The following is a 17283-nucleotide window of genomic DNA, read 5'->3' on the forward strand; positions in this document are numbered from 1 at the left end:
CCTCACACTGCTCTGTCTCCTCAACCTGCGTGGTGGACTAACTTGTTAAAGCATTTAAAGTGAAAATGGTCTCAGTCCAAATAAATCTTTATTTAATGATTACAATGTGTTCTTTTTAATGAGATCTTTCTATTACTTTTCCAGGTCTTAAAAATTAGCTTGATTGGCCACCGGAAGCGTGTTCTGGCATCTTTGGGAGACAGGCTGCACGAAGATCCTCCTCAGAAACCACCTCGGTCGATAACCCTCAGGGTGAGTCCCCATAAAAATTTGTTTGAATTTCTTTAAAAGTCAGCAAACATTTCATAATATTCACATGAAATCAATGGTTGCTTTGAGTGGGATTCAGTTTAATGTCTCTTTGGTAGTTTACAGTGTGGATGTCTTAGGCTGACTTGATCAGCCACACCTCCTCTTATCGCCATTGGAGAGAATTTGACATTTTTACTAGGTGATTCATCTGACCTGGTTCAGATGTCTACGTTAGGATGAGATAAGTAGTGTCTTAGAAGTGCCTCTCAGCTGAAGAAGTTAGCTCAGGAACAGACATCTACAAGCTGCATTTCTACATCAGCCCTTAGGAGTCCCAGACCAAGCGATCAATATTGCAGAAAGAGTTACTGTTTTCCTTTCGTGTTTTGAAAGTGCTTTCACTTACTTTCCAGAGGAATGCTTTATGCTTTCTTTAAAGATTGCCTCTTGAAATTGTTGAGATACAAATGCCATCAAGGTGTTACTGTGTATAAAAAAAATCTTTGCATTTTTATTTTTCATTCGTATTCCCACCTTCAGAAGCCTTGTTGCAGTGTCCTTGGGGTTTTTTCACACTTGCCCAGTTTTAGTCTCATTACACCAAATTCTCTGTTTCTTTTGTCCAGCATCTTTGCTGTCTGTTACCCTGACGAAGTTATGGTCTGATGACCCATTCCTACTGTGTTCTCTGAAAGGGAGTTCATATTCATCAACACTTTTATTTTGATATTTTAGGTCACATCTCTTGCATTTGATTGGTTTTGATTATTGTCATGGGGCTGAATTTGTGACTGGAATCTCATTTTGGGACTAAATTTCCAAATGTCAGAGAGTGGCCTGTGCTCCCAAGTTAAATTTCCTGGTGTAAAGAGAAATAGAGAAAGACAGAATGAGGACTTATTTTTACATACTCCTCCTGATTTCTGTGACTAGCCTGTTTTCAGTCTGCTTAATCTCAAATGCCACATATAGACATCTTAAATCCTCCCCTCCCAAATTCAACCTATTCCTAATGCCATGTCAAAAAAAGTGTCACAAACCTATGATGTCCTGCTCTAAGGCACGTAGCACAAATGTGTGAATATTTTTCTAGTATTTTGTATTAGTTGTATTATGTGAATAATTTCCTGATGCATGGCAGGTGTTAAAACACTCCTAGGAAAGAGGAAACATGGGCCAGCATTTGAAAGTCACACATTTTTCGTCAGTACTGTCAGTGCCTTGGACTGGGGAATTAGTTCCTCTTCAGCAGGTGGGAACGTTTCCACAGCCTATGTTACTGGTTAGAATTGTGTATTCTCAGTTAATAGTGAAGATAAAGTTGGATGTCCTCCATCTGTAGTCAAAATGATAAAAAAGTAGTCTGCTGCTCCACAGCTAGAGCTACTGATGCGGGCAAATGCTAAATGTCATTCGTCACTTCATAGTATTGGAGTCTTCGGAAAGAATCTTAAAGTAAAGGACATGAGTTTGGAATAAGATTTCTTTCACATCAACCATGCCATTTCACCCAAAACCAGGACATAGTATTTGGTCTGGTTTTAGTTTTAGCTTGAAAATTGGTTTAAATAAAATATCCACAGCTATTAAATTGATTTATATCTAATAGAAAAGTTTGTTCCTTGTTTAAAGAGTTTCTTTAAGGTCCTAAGGTCAACCTAAGCATTGATAGCACTTTATCATTTTTTTTTTTTTTTTTAACTCTTTTTGTACTAGTTTTTAAGGTACTTTATATATTTAAAGGAAAAACAAAAAAAAAAGTTAAATATTTAGAATAGGAACAAATAGACTAATTTCCAGAAAAATACATTATTTCCACATTAACTGTGTAATAAGGAAACATTATTTTGATTTCAAAGTCATATACTCAAAAGTTAGAAAATGCTGAATCTCAGGTTACCTTGGTAACTTAGTCTTACTTTCTTTTCTTGAGTGCATTATAACATAATATTTAATTACATGACCACTTTCACTGTTTTTCATGGAAACTCACCCTCACCCAGTCAGCCTTTGAGGCCAGAATTTAAACTAGGTATAACAATTTAGAGTGAAAGGCTGAAGAAGTGTTAACATTAGTAATGATAGTTTAACACAAAATTTAATGCACTAGAAAAAAATCCTTTTTTTTTTGAACTGGCTAGACCAGTGAGGCATCAGGGGTGCCAGGGTGGCCTGGAGAAGGATCTCCTGAAGATCACTTTCCGGCCCTGAACTGCATGGTTCCAGCTTGTGGTGGGTCTTAGAGGTGGGGACAAAGGAGGTTTCAATAGTGAAATGTATCGTCACGCATCCTTGAATTCACAGGGAGGTGGAAACATGGCAATGAATACACAGTAACTAGCAACAGCACAGTACTGAATACGTGATAGCACGCTGCATGGGCATCCATGCCTGATCTGCAGCACCGTGAAGGAAATGAGAAAGCGGGTATGGGGTGAAAAAGAGGAATGAAGGAAGAATGAGAGAGAGCTTCATGATTAAAAGAATAGCTGTAGCTATGAGAATACAGATTCACACCTGCTTTTGCCACAAAGCTCTTGGATAATTCTTGGCAAGTTATTTAAGTAATTGCCTCATAAACAGTCACTAATTGTATGTTACAGACATTCTGCGTATTTGACTGGAGTCTGGAGTCTGATTTATACAAGTGCTAAGCACACAGTACTGCAAATTAGATCAATAGAAGCAGGGTTTTGAATACAAGCACTTGGAAAATCAGGCAATAGATACTGTAATTGGGCATCCAGAGTGGCTGATATTTATTAGCCTTTGTCTGTGTGTCTCAGTTCCCTTGCACTAAAGTGGTGATTATAAAATGCCAGAAGTCACAGGGTGTGGTGAAAATAAATTGATTGAAGTTTGTAAAGCACTTAGAAGCATCATGAAAATGACAATATTAATCATTCTATCTTCAGAGCAGGATCTGAATAGAATTTGGGGAAGAGGTTTGGGGCCATGAAATGAGGTGAGAATAAAACACTGATTACACAATAACTAATGATAACACAACGCTGAGTATATGACAACATGCTGCACAATTGAGGATCCATCTGTGCTGTGAAGGACTTCTCTGAGAAAATAGCATGAAATCATACAGTTAAATACTGCATCGTAATGCAGAGGCACTGTTATTCTTTTATTTATTGCCTTTGTAATTCTTGCCTTTATAGCAATCTTCCAATATTGATTTTTGGGTGAATTTCTTCTTTATATGCAGTTTGATAAAATATGAAAAACCCATGTAACCTTGATATCCATTGCAAACTCTTCTAACACTGAGAGCCACTGATGGCCATGCCATGTCAATCTATTGGTGCTAGCACTGGGTGAACTGTGGTTAGAGTAAGAAAGAGGTTACATACCTTGCTGGAAGAGCAGGTAGCAACTATTAGAAAGGAAGTCGTTTGGTGCCCCTGTACTCAGATTATTTTCAGCAGAGGGCTGTGTGCAGCATTGTGTCAGTGCTAGGCCTGTGGAAGAACCAGGGACAGGCTTTAGGGATGATGCTTCACCAAACCTTCTGAGTGTATGCAAACTCCAGATTTTCAGAAGACTTTAACTGGGCCAAATGTAGGTGGATTTGCATGAAGGAGGAAAAGACTATTCCTGAGAGGAAAACATTCCTTTCTTTGCCCTGGGAAATGTCAAGTACTTGTCTCAGATCACAGGCAAGCTAGAGAATTAAAATTAAAAAAAAAAAAAAAAAAAAAAAAAAAAAAGGAAAAAAAACTCAGTGAATTAAAAGTTGTAAACAACTACCCTGACTTTAGTCAACCAATGTGGAAAACTCTAACCTGTTATTATGACTGTGAGGAATAATGTCATATAGACTCCTACAATTCAAATGTTAACACCAGATATTACTATTACTTGAGCACAGAAAGAGATTTTTAACTTTCCATTTGGAAGAGATTACAACTCTGTTTTCTTTCACTATATCTTGTTTCTTAACAGCATGGAGTAAAGTACCTTAATGCTTTGCAGAATTAGGTTTGGTTCAATGTAATCAGGCATGAAATATCCACTTTAATTCTTCATTTAAATGAAAAAGCAGTTGTTTTTTTTGTTTGTTTGTTTGTTTTGTTGTTTTTTTTTTTTTTCCCCTCCATGTAGAGTTCTTTGCTGCTTTTCATTGTAGAGCATATTCAGGTCCCTTCTTGCTTTTCAGTATAAAATACAGTATTACAGCAATAGGTAATTCAGACACTGAAAACACACTCCTGGGTATGATCTTTGCTCCAGAGAGCTTACTGCAAGAACTTACTGTATCAGAAAAGTTGAGCATTGTGGGGGAGGAACTTTTACACCCTTCCAGTCACTACAGCAGTGTTTTACTGCACGTGCTGGATGGTGTGTCCACTAACTGAACGGCAAGGCATAGCTCTGATGATGATGATGATTTTAGTCACCAAGGCAGTGCTGAGCAGTGGACTTGGGCACTGGCGTTTGTAATTTGTGTTTGAACAAGTGATGCAGTGTGCAAGAGAACAGGTGTTTCCAAAAGTACATGTGGTGGCTGCCTGTCGCTGGTGTGGTTGCAGTTCATGGGAAAATCTGTAGTCAGGAGGATGTGTTTAGCTGTTAATTAGATGGAGGTCATGTATCAATTTGCATGGTATTTGCACATTGACTGATACAAGGTCGCAGTTCAGCACAGGAAAAGCCTGGTGAAATGTTTGTACTTTGATACTTCCCATCATTCTAGGAATTGTTATTTGGGTTTTTTCTGATGTCCAGTACCTCAAGTTAAAGTATGTTCTGCAAGACCTATAAAAATTGTAAACAAAGTATCTATATTTTGTAAATGTTCATGCATTTATTTTTTCAGGCAAGGGATGTTGCTAGAGTTCAAATCACTTTCAAAACATTTTTGCTTCTCAGAGTGGCTTAAAAAGTGGTGAAAATGTATTTCATCTTACGAACAACTAGTCTTAAATCACAACTTCATTTGGGCCTTGACAAGAAGTAACTCACTGTTTATCTCTCTGTCAGTCCTAGTAAAGGACTGCTATATTATACAAGGAAGTTTTGGGGAAGGAATTTGCCACTTGCTCAGAGCAGTAATTAAGTATTCTTCCCTCCATTTGGGCTCTGCACCTTTGGTAGCACATTTTTGGGGAAAGAGACAGTTTTCTGAGTGTAGTCTGTCACTTCCCTAGCCACATGCGCAGGAAGAAGAGAATTGTCTCATAGAACTTGCCTTCCTCCTGGTCATGTACGAGGGAGATGGAGAGGTTCTGAGGAAAGAAAATGACTGCTTGCTCTGTGCCTTTTTTTTTTTTTTTTTTTTTAAGTATTATTTGAAATACACTTTAAAATGTGTAGTTTGAACAATATGCTGCTCTCATTATGCTGTATTTTTGTCCTCTCTGTTCAGGAACCCAGCGGTAACCACACTCCTCCTCAGTTGTCTCCATCACTTAGCCAAAGCACTTTCACTACTGGTGGCTCCCTGGACGTTCCCCACATTATCATGCAGGGCGATGCAAGGAGGAGAAGAAATGAGAACTATTTTGATGATATTCCTCGGTCGAAGCTGGAGAGGCAGATGGCACAGGTAGGATTACAACTATGCCATTAAAAGGCTGCACTTTGCTGCAGTTGGTTACAGAGCTAATTCTAACTGTAGCTATGGGTCCTGCATATATTAAGGCTGAATTGTAAACCACAAAGATTGACAATTTTTCCAAGCTGGGTGTTCCAGTTCTATTTCAAATACTGTAAGTTGGTGTGCCGTTTCTCTTGAGAGGAAGAGTTTTGGGGGTGTTTAGGTGCCTGCAGGCTGAGATGAAGGTGCCTGCTGCATACCAGAACATGCAGACTCCCACTGGCGCTGCCTCTGCCTCTAGCTTCTGTAAGATTCCTCAATTTCTGAGCAATTCAGATAAAAATGAGCTGGCAAAAATCAGAGGACTGGTGGGTGTGGTGATGAGGGTCAACAATCTGCTAAACTTTGGTCTGGGGATACATCTGAGTGTTTAATAAAAGATTTAACTGTGTAACAGCTCATTTGAGCATTACTGCAGCACTACATCCAAATGGACATTGCATCAAGCTGTTCATGGAAGACTAAAGTAACCTTCATCTCTAAAAATCTTCACCCAATCTAAATATGGGTACTGATAATTTTAAATCAAGCACATGTTGACCAGAGTAATATCCTGTACAGCTCCAAAGGTCAGTAAAGTTGAGCTTTGGCATCTTGTCAGCAAAAATGCCTTAGGATGAACTGGGCTGTGTTTTGGTGGCACATACTATGCAAGACAGCTGTGCTTTGCGATGCATGCTGGGGACACGCCTTCAATTTGCCATTGGAAGCAGCCAGGCAGCCCATGCAGTTCACAGCGTGGCTCATCCCACCACATAGCAGGATGGTGCTTTCAGCCTTGCCTGATACTTCCTGGTTGTTGTCAGGCATAGCTCAAAATAGAGTCTCTACCCAAAATCCAGCCTCGAAATGGAAATAGCTATGCAAATAACTATATTATGGTTAACATAATGAACAAAAGGCTGCAGTCTCTGAGTTAATTGCATGAACAAGAAGAAGTAATTAAATAAACAAGCTAAACAAGGTGCTGCTGTTACCTGGGAACACAGAAACAAATTGAATTTGATCTGTTCAGAGGACATTTCTAGGCAAGTGAAATTGCATTTGTTAGGGTGGGGCTGTTTTCTTGCCTTTTTAAATCACCTAATTTTCTGCTGTATTTTCTGCTGTGTAATGTTATTGTACAGAATTAAGGGGAAAGTTGCCTGGTGAATTAGCTTCTTTTCCAATCAAAGTCTGCTGGGTTTTTGGGGCAAGAACAAGGCTGAGCTGAAGTCCAGCAAGGAAAAGCCCACTTCTTACTGTGAAGTTATTTCTTTGAAGGTCATGAAACTTAGGAGTGTGAAAATTAAGTACGCACTTGCTCATGGCTGAGTAGACTGGTTCATCTGCTTAGTTTATCACATCACTTGGTTTACAAATCCCCATTCTCACTTCCTCTTTTAGTCCTTTAGTCACTAACATTGGAGAATAAAAAAGCCATAGTAGCAAATCTTCCTCTCTACTTTTCACTCTTTTCTCTTCCTCCTTGAAGTCCTGATATTCCCTTGAGGTATGACACACTTGTACCTCGGAGATTTTCTGCAGGCAGTTGAGACTGCTTTTCAAGAGACTGTAGTATGTTGCATAGCCAAAGACAGAACTGAGCAGTTAGTACTTAGGCCACTTTAAACCACTTAAAACCAATTAAATGATCTTTTTTTTTTTTTAATTATTATTATTTTTTGGAACTGGAGGAGGTGGGGAAGGAAGCAGTTTATACCTATTTGTACCCACAGCATGACTTCAGTGCCTTCTAACTTTCACCGTGGAATATAAGAGTTATCCTTTGGGACTCCAAAGGGGAAAATGGGTTCAGTGAAATCTGTAAGACACTATTTTCTGTTAGTCCCCAAACTCCAATCTGTTTGGAGTCTTTCTCAACTCTGCCCCCAAATTCTGCATTGCTGATGTATGCAAAATTCTCTTTGACTTTAATGGGAAAGTCAATGACTCCCTCTGGTGATCATTCTCACTAAATTGGACTCACCCCATTAAGAGGCTAATCAGGGATTTCTTCAACCATTCTGGCCCAAAAATAGATTTTTAAATTTAATTTTTGCAATATGTGAAGTGGCACTTTGTGAAAATGAACTGTATTTCCATCAATTTTTTTCCCCTAAAGCCCCTTTGAAACTAAAGGTGTGATAGTTATTTCTGGAAAATAAAGGATATTCATTTGATTAACATGAGCCTTCTGCTCCATGTTTTATCTAACAACTTCCTCCTTGAAGTTTTAAGGCTCATTTGGCTTATGTCAGATCAACACCACTTCTGAGTCTGATACCAATCCTGCTTTCCAGCTAGAATATTTCTCACAAACAAAATAATCTAAAGTGATTATTGGAAGAACCATATTATTTATCTTAACCATTTCTTTGCTAAGCTGTTTGCATGCTGCTGTATGAATCTGCATGTTTACTGGATGCCATGGTAAACAGATGTGCATAACAATGTCTTTGCTGTGATTTTTTGAAAGGGTTGTAGGTATATTGTTCATCATGAAATTAATAGGTATTTTATGGCCTTGAAGAGAGAGGAAAACACAGGAATGAGAGCTTTTCATGGTATTACCTTATTGAACTTGATTAGAATATGTTAGGATAAGGCTGTTTGTAGCCTCAGTTTAAAATTTAAAATCTGAAGTGGGTATTTTGAGAAAATCACGAGATCTAAAGTTGCCATCCTTACTATGGCCTGTGTTTTCACTGACATATTACATGGGAATCATTAAGCATGTTGATCTTTGCATCAGATATCAACCAGTGTTTGTTGAAACAATGAGCACATCAGTTTAAATCTGTTTTCCTTTGATCTGCTAAATGGGCTTAAACAATTCTCTAAATCATAATCAAATCTGCTTGTAAGTAATACAAGACTTTGTTTCCTGGAGGAAGCACTGATTTAAATTTACTTAATGTGGGTGGTTTTGTCTCAAGGCCAGCATGTACCTTCATTCACAGTTCCCAGGCAGACTGTTTGCGACCTAAGAGAAAAAATCCTAATATAAACAATGAGTCTAACCAATTTACGTTCCCCACTGGAGTAGGTTTGGTCATCCAGCTCCCCAGTTCACATCCAAACTGTAACTGTGGAACTCTTCAGCGTCTGGTTGGATAAATCAAAACTGCCAGGAAGGTAGTACAGAAGATTGCGAGAGGTTTGTTTTCAGAAAAAATAAGATGGAAAAAAAAATCAGAAAGGCTTGAGTAGTCTGAGTCATCTCTGACTGTGGATGTTGAGTTTTGTGCCTGCAAGCTGCACATTAATACAATCAAATTAAAGTAGTTTAAAATAGCTGAGATTGCTCTTAAGATTGCCTAGACCTTTAAAATAGAAATGAAGACATAGAGGCAAAGCCTAAGAAATCAGGAGGAGGAGCCTGTTGAAGGCAGTGGGCTCTTAATTCACCCCACACATTGCAGGGAAAAAAAAATGTGGGCAAGAGCTTGGGGGGCTGACACACTGAAAACGCCCTCCCTATGGCAAGCAGGCAGGGAGGCGTGGGCAGTGCTGATAGCAGGAGCAGGGCTGGCATGTGCTCTCAAACGAAGGCACTGTGTGCCCAGAGGTGCCAGAATTCTGTTGTTTTGGGAGGGGGCACGTGGGTGGCAGCCTCTTCAGGGCTCTCAGGAATGCTCTGGGCTGTCGCTGCCTTTAGAGTAAATAAACAGGTAGTGAGTCAGGTTAAGCTTTCTGGTAGGATCATCATGGTCCGTATGGGGGGCACCCCAGTGGGATGTGGCTGGAGGAAGGGAATCACTTAGATCTGAGAGTTGGAAAAAATATTCGCAAATCCTAGCAAGAGTAGTTCTTTCCCAGAAATGCTAAGCACAAACTTAAATATGAAAGCCCTTCTGGGTGCTTTGGTTCCCATTGGCTAAGGGATTCTGTTCTCTTCCCTAAAGCACAAGATAACCAAACTGCAGTAAGTTTGAAATACAGCTTCCTCCACTATTGGGATACTGCTTTGTCACACTGTTTTGTGAGATATAGTAATTCACTGAAGGAAGGATTACAACCGATGTCTTAGAGGTCTTTTCCAACCTAAATGATTTTATGATTTTGTATTTAGAAGCTTGTTATTTAAATGCATTTAGTAGCTGAGATCCTTTTTCTAGAGTAGAGGAAAAGTGTAATAAAAAGAAGAGACAGAATTAAAGACCTGTTTGTAGGAAAATAGTTGTGATTTTTTTTCTCTCTGAAATTTTATCTTCAACTCAATAATATCTTCCAAATACTTCCCAGATATTAACGCATTCATTTTTCCAGTGCATTGTGGTTTAAAACATAGTTTTAAATTATGTTTTCCATTTTACAGCTAAGAAAATGAAGGTATAAGAATTTTGCAAGTTGGCTAAGATGACACTACAGTTTTCTAGAAACCAAAAATAGAACTCCTGTACAATAGGACCCATTTTTAGGTGGTGGCTGCAGTGTTGTGGTTTTTGTTGTTGTTATTTTGTTTTGTTTTAACTTTTAACCATAGTATAGCATTTTTACTTGCTTGTTTCCTGTATGCTTTTCTGTCTCCTTCTCCACTTTAGAAGGATTTAAAGATTACGGTGAGTGAAGGAAAATATGCCCAGGAGAAAATCAGTGTGTAAAATGAGATTATCTAAGAAGCAACAAAGAATGGATTTTATGAATGGTTGAAATTACTGGTGAAATAACAGAATTCTTTATAGTGGATTTAAGAAGCAGTAAATACAAAAGTATGGATGACCAGTTTATTTCATTTTGTTATTTTTCCTAAGATTTTCTTAATTCTGTTTCTCAAATAAGCAAAAAATAGTGTACAGTCTGGGGATGAACAAAAGCCATTTTAAAGAAAAGTATATAAAATCCAAACAAGATGTTCTATGGTTCATATTTTGAAGTGCATCTTATTTTGAAATATGGAAAGATGACTTATCTATGAAGACCTTCAATTTAACATCAAAAGAAAAATGCTTTCTAAATCTATTTTTATTGCATTTTATAGGTGTTACTGGATTTTGTCTTTTTAATTCAGATACATATTAATGCCAAAAATTGCTATGTCTTGAAGTGTAAATTTTAACAAACCCTCAAGTGTTTTTTATTCAGTGGACAAGTAAACTGATAAAGACATGAAAAATCTAAGCAATTTCTGTCTGAATAAAAAGGTGCATATTTTCATTAAGGCTACAGAAGCTAACATTTTAGAAATAAAGCCGTGGGATGTGGATCATACCTTCATGCTGCTTCATCATATGGAATTAAGGAAGCTGTTTCTATATTTGGTACTAATGATCCAAACAAATGCCATAAATACTACACCAAGATGGGGACAGATGTTCTTTCAAGATGGGGACAGATGTTCTTTATTAATTTACTCTTTTTTCACACTCAGCCTTGTGAGCTAGAAGCTCTGTATTAGAAAGATCATATGAAAAATGGAGGAGGATTATATGAAAAATGGAAAAGGTTGGGTAGCTTTTACAGACAAGGAGACTATATTCTTATTGAAAAGCTGAATATTTCAGAGTCAAAGCTGAATTTCAGTATCTAACGTCTACATTTTTGAGCTCCTGGGAAATAACTTGTACTGTTTGCGGTGCTCTTCTGAAAGAGCTCAGGTTGTTGCATTTTGGTTTTGTTTTGCTAAAATGTCAGTAACTGTGCCTAATGGTGAGGACTGAAGCCACAAATTTTATTTATATGGGTGGTATTTGTCCAGAAGTTTCTCTCCTATATGCAAGACTAAAGGGCTAGGGAGCACTTGTAACTGGCAGCACCAGCAGAAAGGGGAGTCGTCAACTGGCAAAGGTTTGGCGACTCACCACACATCGCTGGGCCAGGGCTGCGGCTGTAAAGCTGCACCTCCAGAAGCCAGGCACGGCAGTGGCAACCTTCAGCAAACTGGTGGGAAGACCCTCAATCAGTCCTTCCCACCAGGAGCCTAAATCCTGGGTTACTGGATGGAAACCAAATGAAAACAGACTGCATCATGTGAGAGACAGTGTCAGCTGGTTGAGAGGGAAACCCAGGTCAATTCTCATTACAGAAAAATTTTCCAAGCATGTCCCTGTGTGCAGCAGGCACCCAGAGGCAAAGCAGTGTGGGACTTGAAGCCCTGCCCCTGGCTGGGGGGACAGCCCTTGCAGGCTCACAGTGGTCCTGGGCCTGTTTGCCTTCCCGTGGTGTGCTGGGGCACACTCCTGCTTGTGAAAGCTGCCTGAGAGTGCTCATTTCTTACTCTAATAAGAATTGTTATTTCTGATTTTGGCTCTATCTATAAAAGAACTCATTTCAGATTTCACTCTCCATCTCTGAAGATCTTTTTTTCACTGGAGGATGTGTGATTATTTCTGTTGGTAAGGCAGGCTCTCCCCAGAGCTTGGGGAACATTCAGGGAAGCAACATCTATTGAGACTGCACAACTGCTCTCCCACAGTCCTGAAACATTTGGAGTGATGAATACAAAAGGGGCCAGCCAGCCCCATTCATTCCATTTCATTTGTTTCTTTCAGCTGTTGCACCTTTAAAGATTGTTTGCTGTGCCACAAGTGATTTTCTGGGATTTGATCCAAAATTCTCCTCATTTCTGGAGTGAGACTGAATTATAGTCAGCGAGTTTCTGCTACATAATTTGCATCAGAGAGAGTGGGGTTGCTATCATTTCTTTGCTTCCCTTCTGTGCCTTACTGGAGCTTAAGTGCCAGGATGTGGGAGCAGTTTCCTGAAGCTCAGCCCTGTTGTGGGACACACAGTAGAGGCGGTGGGGAGATTAGGTTCGTGGCTCCTATTCTTGGACCACATCTGCAAAGTGGACATGTGGGCCTTGCAGAGGAGAGATGGAAGCCAACAGAAGAAACAGCTCTCTAAACATAATCAGAAGGCATAAACTCCCTCTTCTCAGGCTTGCTCAGGGCTGATCAGACCATTTGAGGCTGATGTTTACCTAACTATGGCCATGCCTTGGTGTTTTCTAGACTACTTGTTCTCTCCTGGATTCCCTTAGTTTGCCTCCATCCTCCTTGAAGTGCAGTGTCTAACACTGGACTCTGCTTCCAGATGATGCCTCGCTGGTAGCTGTGCCTGGTGCAGAAATTACTCCCCGTGCATTACTATATGCTACTTGTATTAAATACTTTCTTTTTTGTTTATGAGAGGGGAGTTCCATGAAGGGTCACCAACACAGCTGGGGGCTGGATCCAGCACCTGTCCTACGAGGAGAGGCTGGGTGAGCAGGGGTGGCTGGAGAAAAGATGGCTTTTGGTACAAAAATGGAAAGAAGAAAGGCTCAGACTGGATGTAAGACAAACTTCCTCCCCACAAGGAGAAGCAAGCAGTGGGACAGGTTGCTCACAGAGTCTGAGCAATCTCTGTCTTTGGGGGTTTTCAGGACCTGACAGGATGAAACCCTGAGCAAGCAGGTCACATCTCACAGCTGCTCAAGCTTTGAGCTGGGGTTTTAAAGAAAGCTTCCTCAGCTCCCTTCCAACCTGAATTATCCTGAAATTTGTTTGCTTATTCATCTGCAAAACCTCTGTATTTCACTTGTAGTATACTGAAACTTCCAGATCTGAGTGACACCCCTCCCCCCGCCCTGTTAAAACACTCTGCTAATCTATTTGACATTTTATTTGTATATTTAATCTTACTTTACCAAGGCATACTCTTCCCATATGAATATCATCTGACCAATTTCTGCAGTTCATCAAATCCATTCTCAGTTCTTACCCCGTTATGGAAAGTCCTTGAGTTCTGGATCCTCCCCAGAGGGTCTGCAGGGAGCAGGTCATTGCAGATTCTTTCAATATGTTCCAGTCCAGTTCTACTTAAATACTGATAATTATTCTCTAAATGTGTATTTCAACTTCTTGTGCAAACTCTGCATTTTGATTCAGGCTAGTTTGTGTACAGGGAACATCACGTGACATCGCATCAGTAGTTGCATAATCAGTGTCCACATCCTGCTGTGCTTCTCCTTGCTGCTGATGATTTAGTAGGCCCGTTTTCCAACAAAGGAAGGAAATTTGATCTGAGATGATTCATGCTGAACAACCTCATTATAAACATCTTGAATTTCTCTTGGCCTATAAATGTTCTGGCGGGTAACACATTGCAGCAAGATCACACTTTTTTATTAGGCTCAATTTTGTATGTGTGCATAGACAGAGATACATGTACATTTATTTATTGATACATGAACATTTATTTCACATGGCCAAGAGCAAAGTCAGGAGATCTCAAAGGCCACAAGGACCAGGGGATGGTGATTGGGTTTTTAAATGATTTTGCTAGTAACATGCCGGTCCCTGCAGTTTGGTTGGCTATAAATTCACAAACCTTTCTTTACTCCTATCTTAAATGTTCTTTTAGCCCTTCTTTGGTCTTTTTATTATCTTCCATGACTTTTTGAGGATAATTACTCCTAGTTTAAGTAAATCTTTGACATCTCCTTAAGTGCCATGAAGCTGACTGGTGTTGAATACATCAGGACTGCTTTCTATTGAGCTCCTGTTCCTTCTGTGTACGTTGCCCACATATTATTTCTGTTGCTTTCCAAGGGTATGATTTCCATGATCAATCTTATTACTGCGTGATCACCTTTGGTAAAATTACTTTGTCTTCAGATTATCAAGTCATCTCTATCAACAGGGATGGAGTTTACACTAACTTTTCAGGTAATTTTGTTCACCTTACAAAGCACTAAATTATCTCTAACACAGCCTGCCACATTGAAGACCAACATATGTGGTGTCCTACATTTTTTCAAGTAAATATATGAGTAACTAGAAAGAGTTGAAGCAGATGGGAATGTGGAAACATCTTGTAACATGATTGGCTACTAACTTCACTGCAGGTGTCTGAAATAATTACACCCTGTTGACTTCTATCACAGATGAAATTAGCCAGAGCAGTAAGAAATATTATTTCTTATGTGAGTGTGTTTTCTGGAAATCACAGAGGTTATGTTAAATAAACAAGAGAACTGAAAATGTCTGTAAAACAACTTTTTTAAAAGGCAGTCATGAAGTGATTAGGAGGCTATGTCAGAACTGGCTGCTGGGAAAGGAAGGGAGATGGCTGAGTGGAGAGCAGGTGACACAGAGCCACACCTCCCTTCCTCTGGCACTGTTAACCAGTCATCTCTATCATCAGTAGCACATGGTAGGAGCTGTGCAGTGCAGGCTACTCCATTTTCCTCTTCCTTCACCCCTCCTGTCTGCCAGAGTTGTGTCCCATAGTGATGATTGGGAAGGCTTTCATGCATGGGACATCTATAGCCTTTATATTAGGATATCAGATTCTTGCTGGAACATTGTTCTTCCCAAAAGATAAATGCATACCAATAAGAGAAGTGCATGTTTGATGCTAATCATACAATAGCTGGTGCTATTTTTATTATTTTTAGCTATATTCCTTAAGAAAAAAAATATTTGTGAAGCTCTTTTTCACAGAACCTTCTACATCAGTGGTATTAAATGCTCAAGTGTATTTCTGTTTATTACCATGGAAGTGCATGCACAGATTTATTTATTTTCCTTTATTTTGAGGGCATATGTTTTGGGAACTGAAAATTGGGCATGTTTGAAGTCTAATACCAACTCTCCTACTGCTTACTGAATTTCTGGCCTCAGATGCTCACTTAACCTTTTTCCTTTCCTTGGTTCCTTCCACTTCAGCACAGGGGTATGCAACCTGAAGTACTTCTCACAGGGTTTTCATAATTCATTAAAAAAATTCAGCACTTTGAAGACATAAAATATGTATATAATAAATGCTAAATATTTTTACAGTGGTCCAAAGAAAAGGTTGGCTTCTGAATTTCAATTCATTACCTTCCATAAAATTAATGTTCCTTCTGTACTGCATGTCAGTACCTTAGTCATTCAAACATTAATGAGTACAGAACTGAGTAATGAGTTTTGCATGGCTGTACTTCCCACTGGCCATTGATGCAGTCATGAGACATTCTCAGTCACTGCTGGTCCTCTTTAATAAATCTAGTCACCTGTACTTAAAGGTAATTTAGCTTAATTCTAGACCCCCTAAGCCATTAATCCTGGAGGTAGGGAGCAGGGACCTGGGCCCAGAGCTCGTCTCTCACAGATGAGTGCTTCAAACATCTGCTTTTGTGCACTCTTCTTTCTCCTAGGAATTAAAAATAAGAAGCGCTTCCCTTCATTTATAAAAGGGATTGAAGACAGCCTACCTTCTGCTGCTTTAACTCATAGGAGAGGAAGGTGAAATATGTAGGTGTGAATTCCCTCAGTCAGAGAAAGGCATCAGATTCAGATCTCCCAGCTCTTGGAGTGAGTGGACTAACCCATGAGGTTCTTTCTGGGGATGGAGGGACAGGGTGGGCAGCATTGGCACGTGTAAGAAAGGATTGATTTCCTGCCTGTTTTTAAAAGCTTAAAACTTGCTTATATGGTTACTGCAGTGTTGTGTTACCTGTTACCTAAGTAAGTTAGCACCTAAGCAGCCATAGATGGACCTGGTGTATTCATAACATTTCCTGACACAGCATTGTAGGGCTGTTATTACAGAACTGCTATGCCAGGGCCACAGCTGCTTGCAGAAGGCACCAGGCACTGCTGCTTGAGGGCAAGTCATCAGGAGGGGCAGGACTGAAGGATAACCTTTGTCTCCAGAATATCAAGGTGGTGAGAACCAGCTGTACAATAAGACAGCATCACAGCAACCTTGTGCCAGCACCCTTAGTGCTGGAGAGAAATTAAACGTCTGTTAGCATGCAGTGCCATGCTAATTTATCTTATTCTTTTCAGGACCTCAGCAAGTGTGTCCAAATAGCACTACAATATGTTTTCTTGACTGCCAGATGCTTGGGGATGCTGCACCTGGCATGAAAATGCCTTCACTTTTACACTTTCCTTGAAAAGCTGAAGCGCAGCCTCTGATAGGCATCACGGTGATGGGCATGGCTGGAACATCCAGAAATCAGTTTTCTAGACATACAGATGAGGAGGAAAAAAAAAAAAATGTAACTAGTGCTAAGTAGTTCAGCAGGAGGAGTCACTGAAGTGGTGCTTGCTGATGGCCTTATACTGAGAGCCCTGTGCATCACTTAGGAAACACACATAATTTTGAAAACAAGATAGGGAAGAAATTAACTGGATATGGGAAAATTTAAAAATTAATGAAGCAGGGGGAAGGGATGTGTGTGCATGCATTTCAAATCATGAAGGAAATAAGGAACAATTAACAACATTAGGCAGTCACCAGCCTGTCTGGTAGCGCACGGTAGTCAGTACAGAGGGTGCCAGCCTGCCCTGACAGTAACCAGAGCTGATAACCTAGCCTGTCACCAGCCAGGCAGCCAGGTTTCAGACTGCTGAAGGTAAGAGCAAGAGCCATATTTCCGACAAGAGTTGCACTTTTGGGGTTATCTGTTTTGAGCATCAATGCTGAATTACTGCTGCTGCTGCTAAGAACCAGCAATGCACACT

At 39.8% G+C, this 17283-nt stretch overlaps 1 protein-coding gene and 1 long non-coding RNA gene across 10 annotated transcripts in view; one reads left to right on the plus strand and one right to left on the minus strand.

Moving 5' to 3' along the window:
- ANKS1B (ankyrin repeat and sterile alpha motif domain containing 1B) overlaps positions 1–17283 on the plus strand; it is a 439567-nt gene that overhangs the window by 386685 nt on the left and 35599 nt on the right. For all 9 annotated transcript variants that reach the window (XM_038180703.2, XM_038180699.2, XM_038180684.2 and 6 more), the window contains 2 exons: positions 145–252; positions 5630–5809. In XM_038180703.2, coding sequence (XP_038036631.1) covers positions 145–252; positions 5630–5809 — 288 coding nt within the window. The remainder of the gene's footprint in view (positions 1–144; positions 253–5629; positions 5810–17283) is intronic.
- LOC106018631 (uncharacterized) lies at positions 247–16074 on the minus strand. The gene is made up of 3 exons (XR_001192847.5): positions 13547–16074; positions 3615–3722; positions 247–1111 (listed from the first exon to the last, which is right to left on the minus strand). It is a non-coding gene; the product is annotated as an uncharacterized lncRNA (long non-coding RNA).

The sequence above is a fragment of the Anas platyrhynchos genome, chromosome 1, assembly GCF_047663525.1.
Source record: "Anas platyrhynchos isolate ZD024472 breed Pekin duck chromosome 1, IASCAAS_PekinDuck_T2T, whole genome shotgun sequence".
Lineage (NCBI taxonomy): Eukaryota > Metazoa > Chordata > Aves > Anseriformes > Anatidae > Anas > Anas platyrhynchos.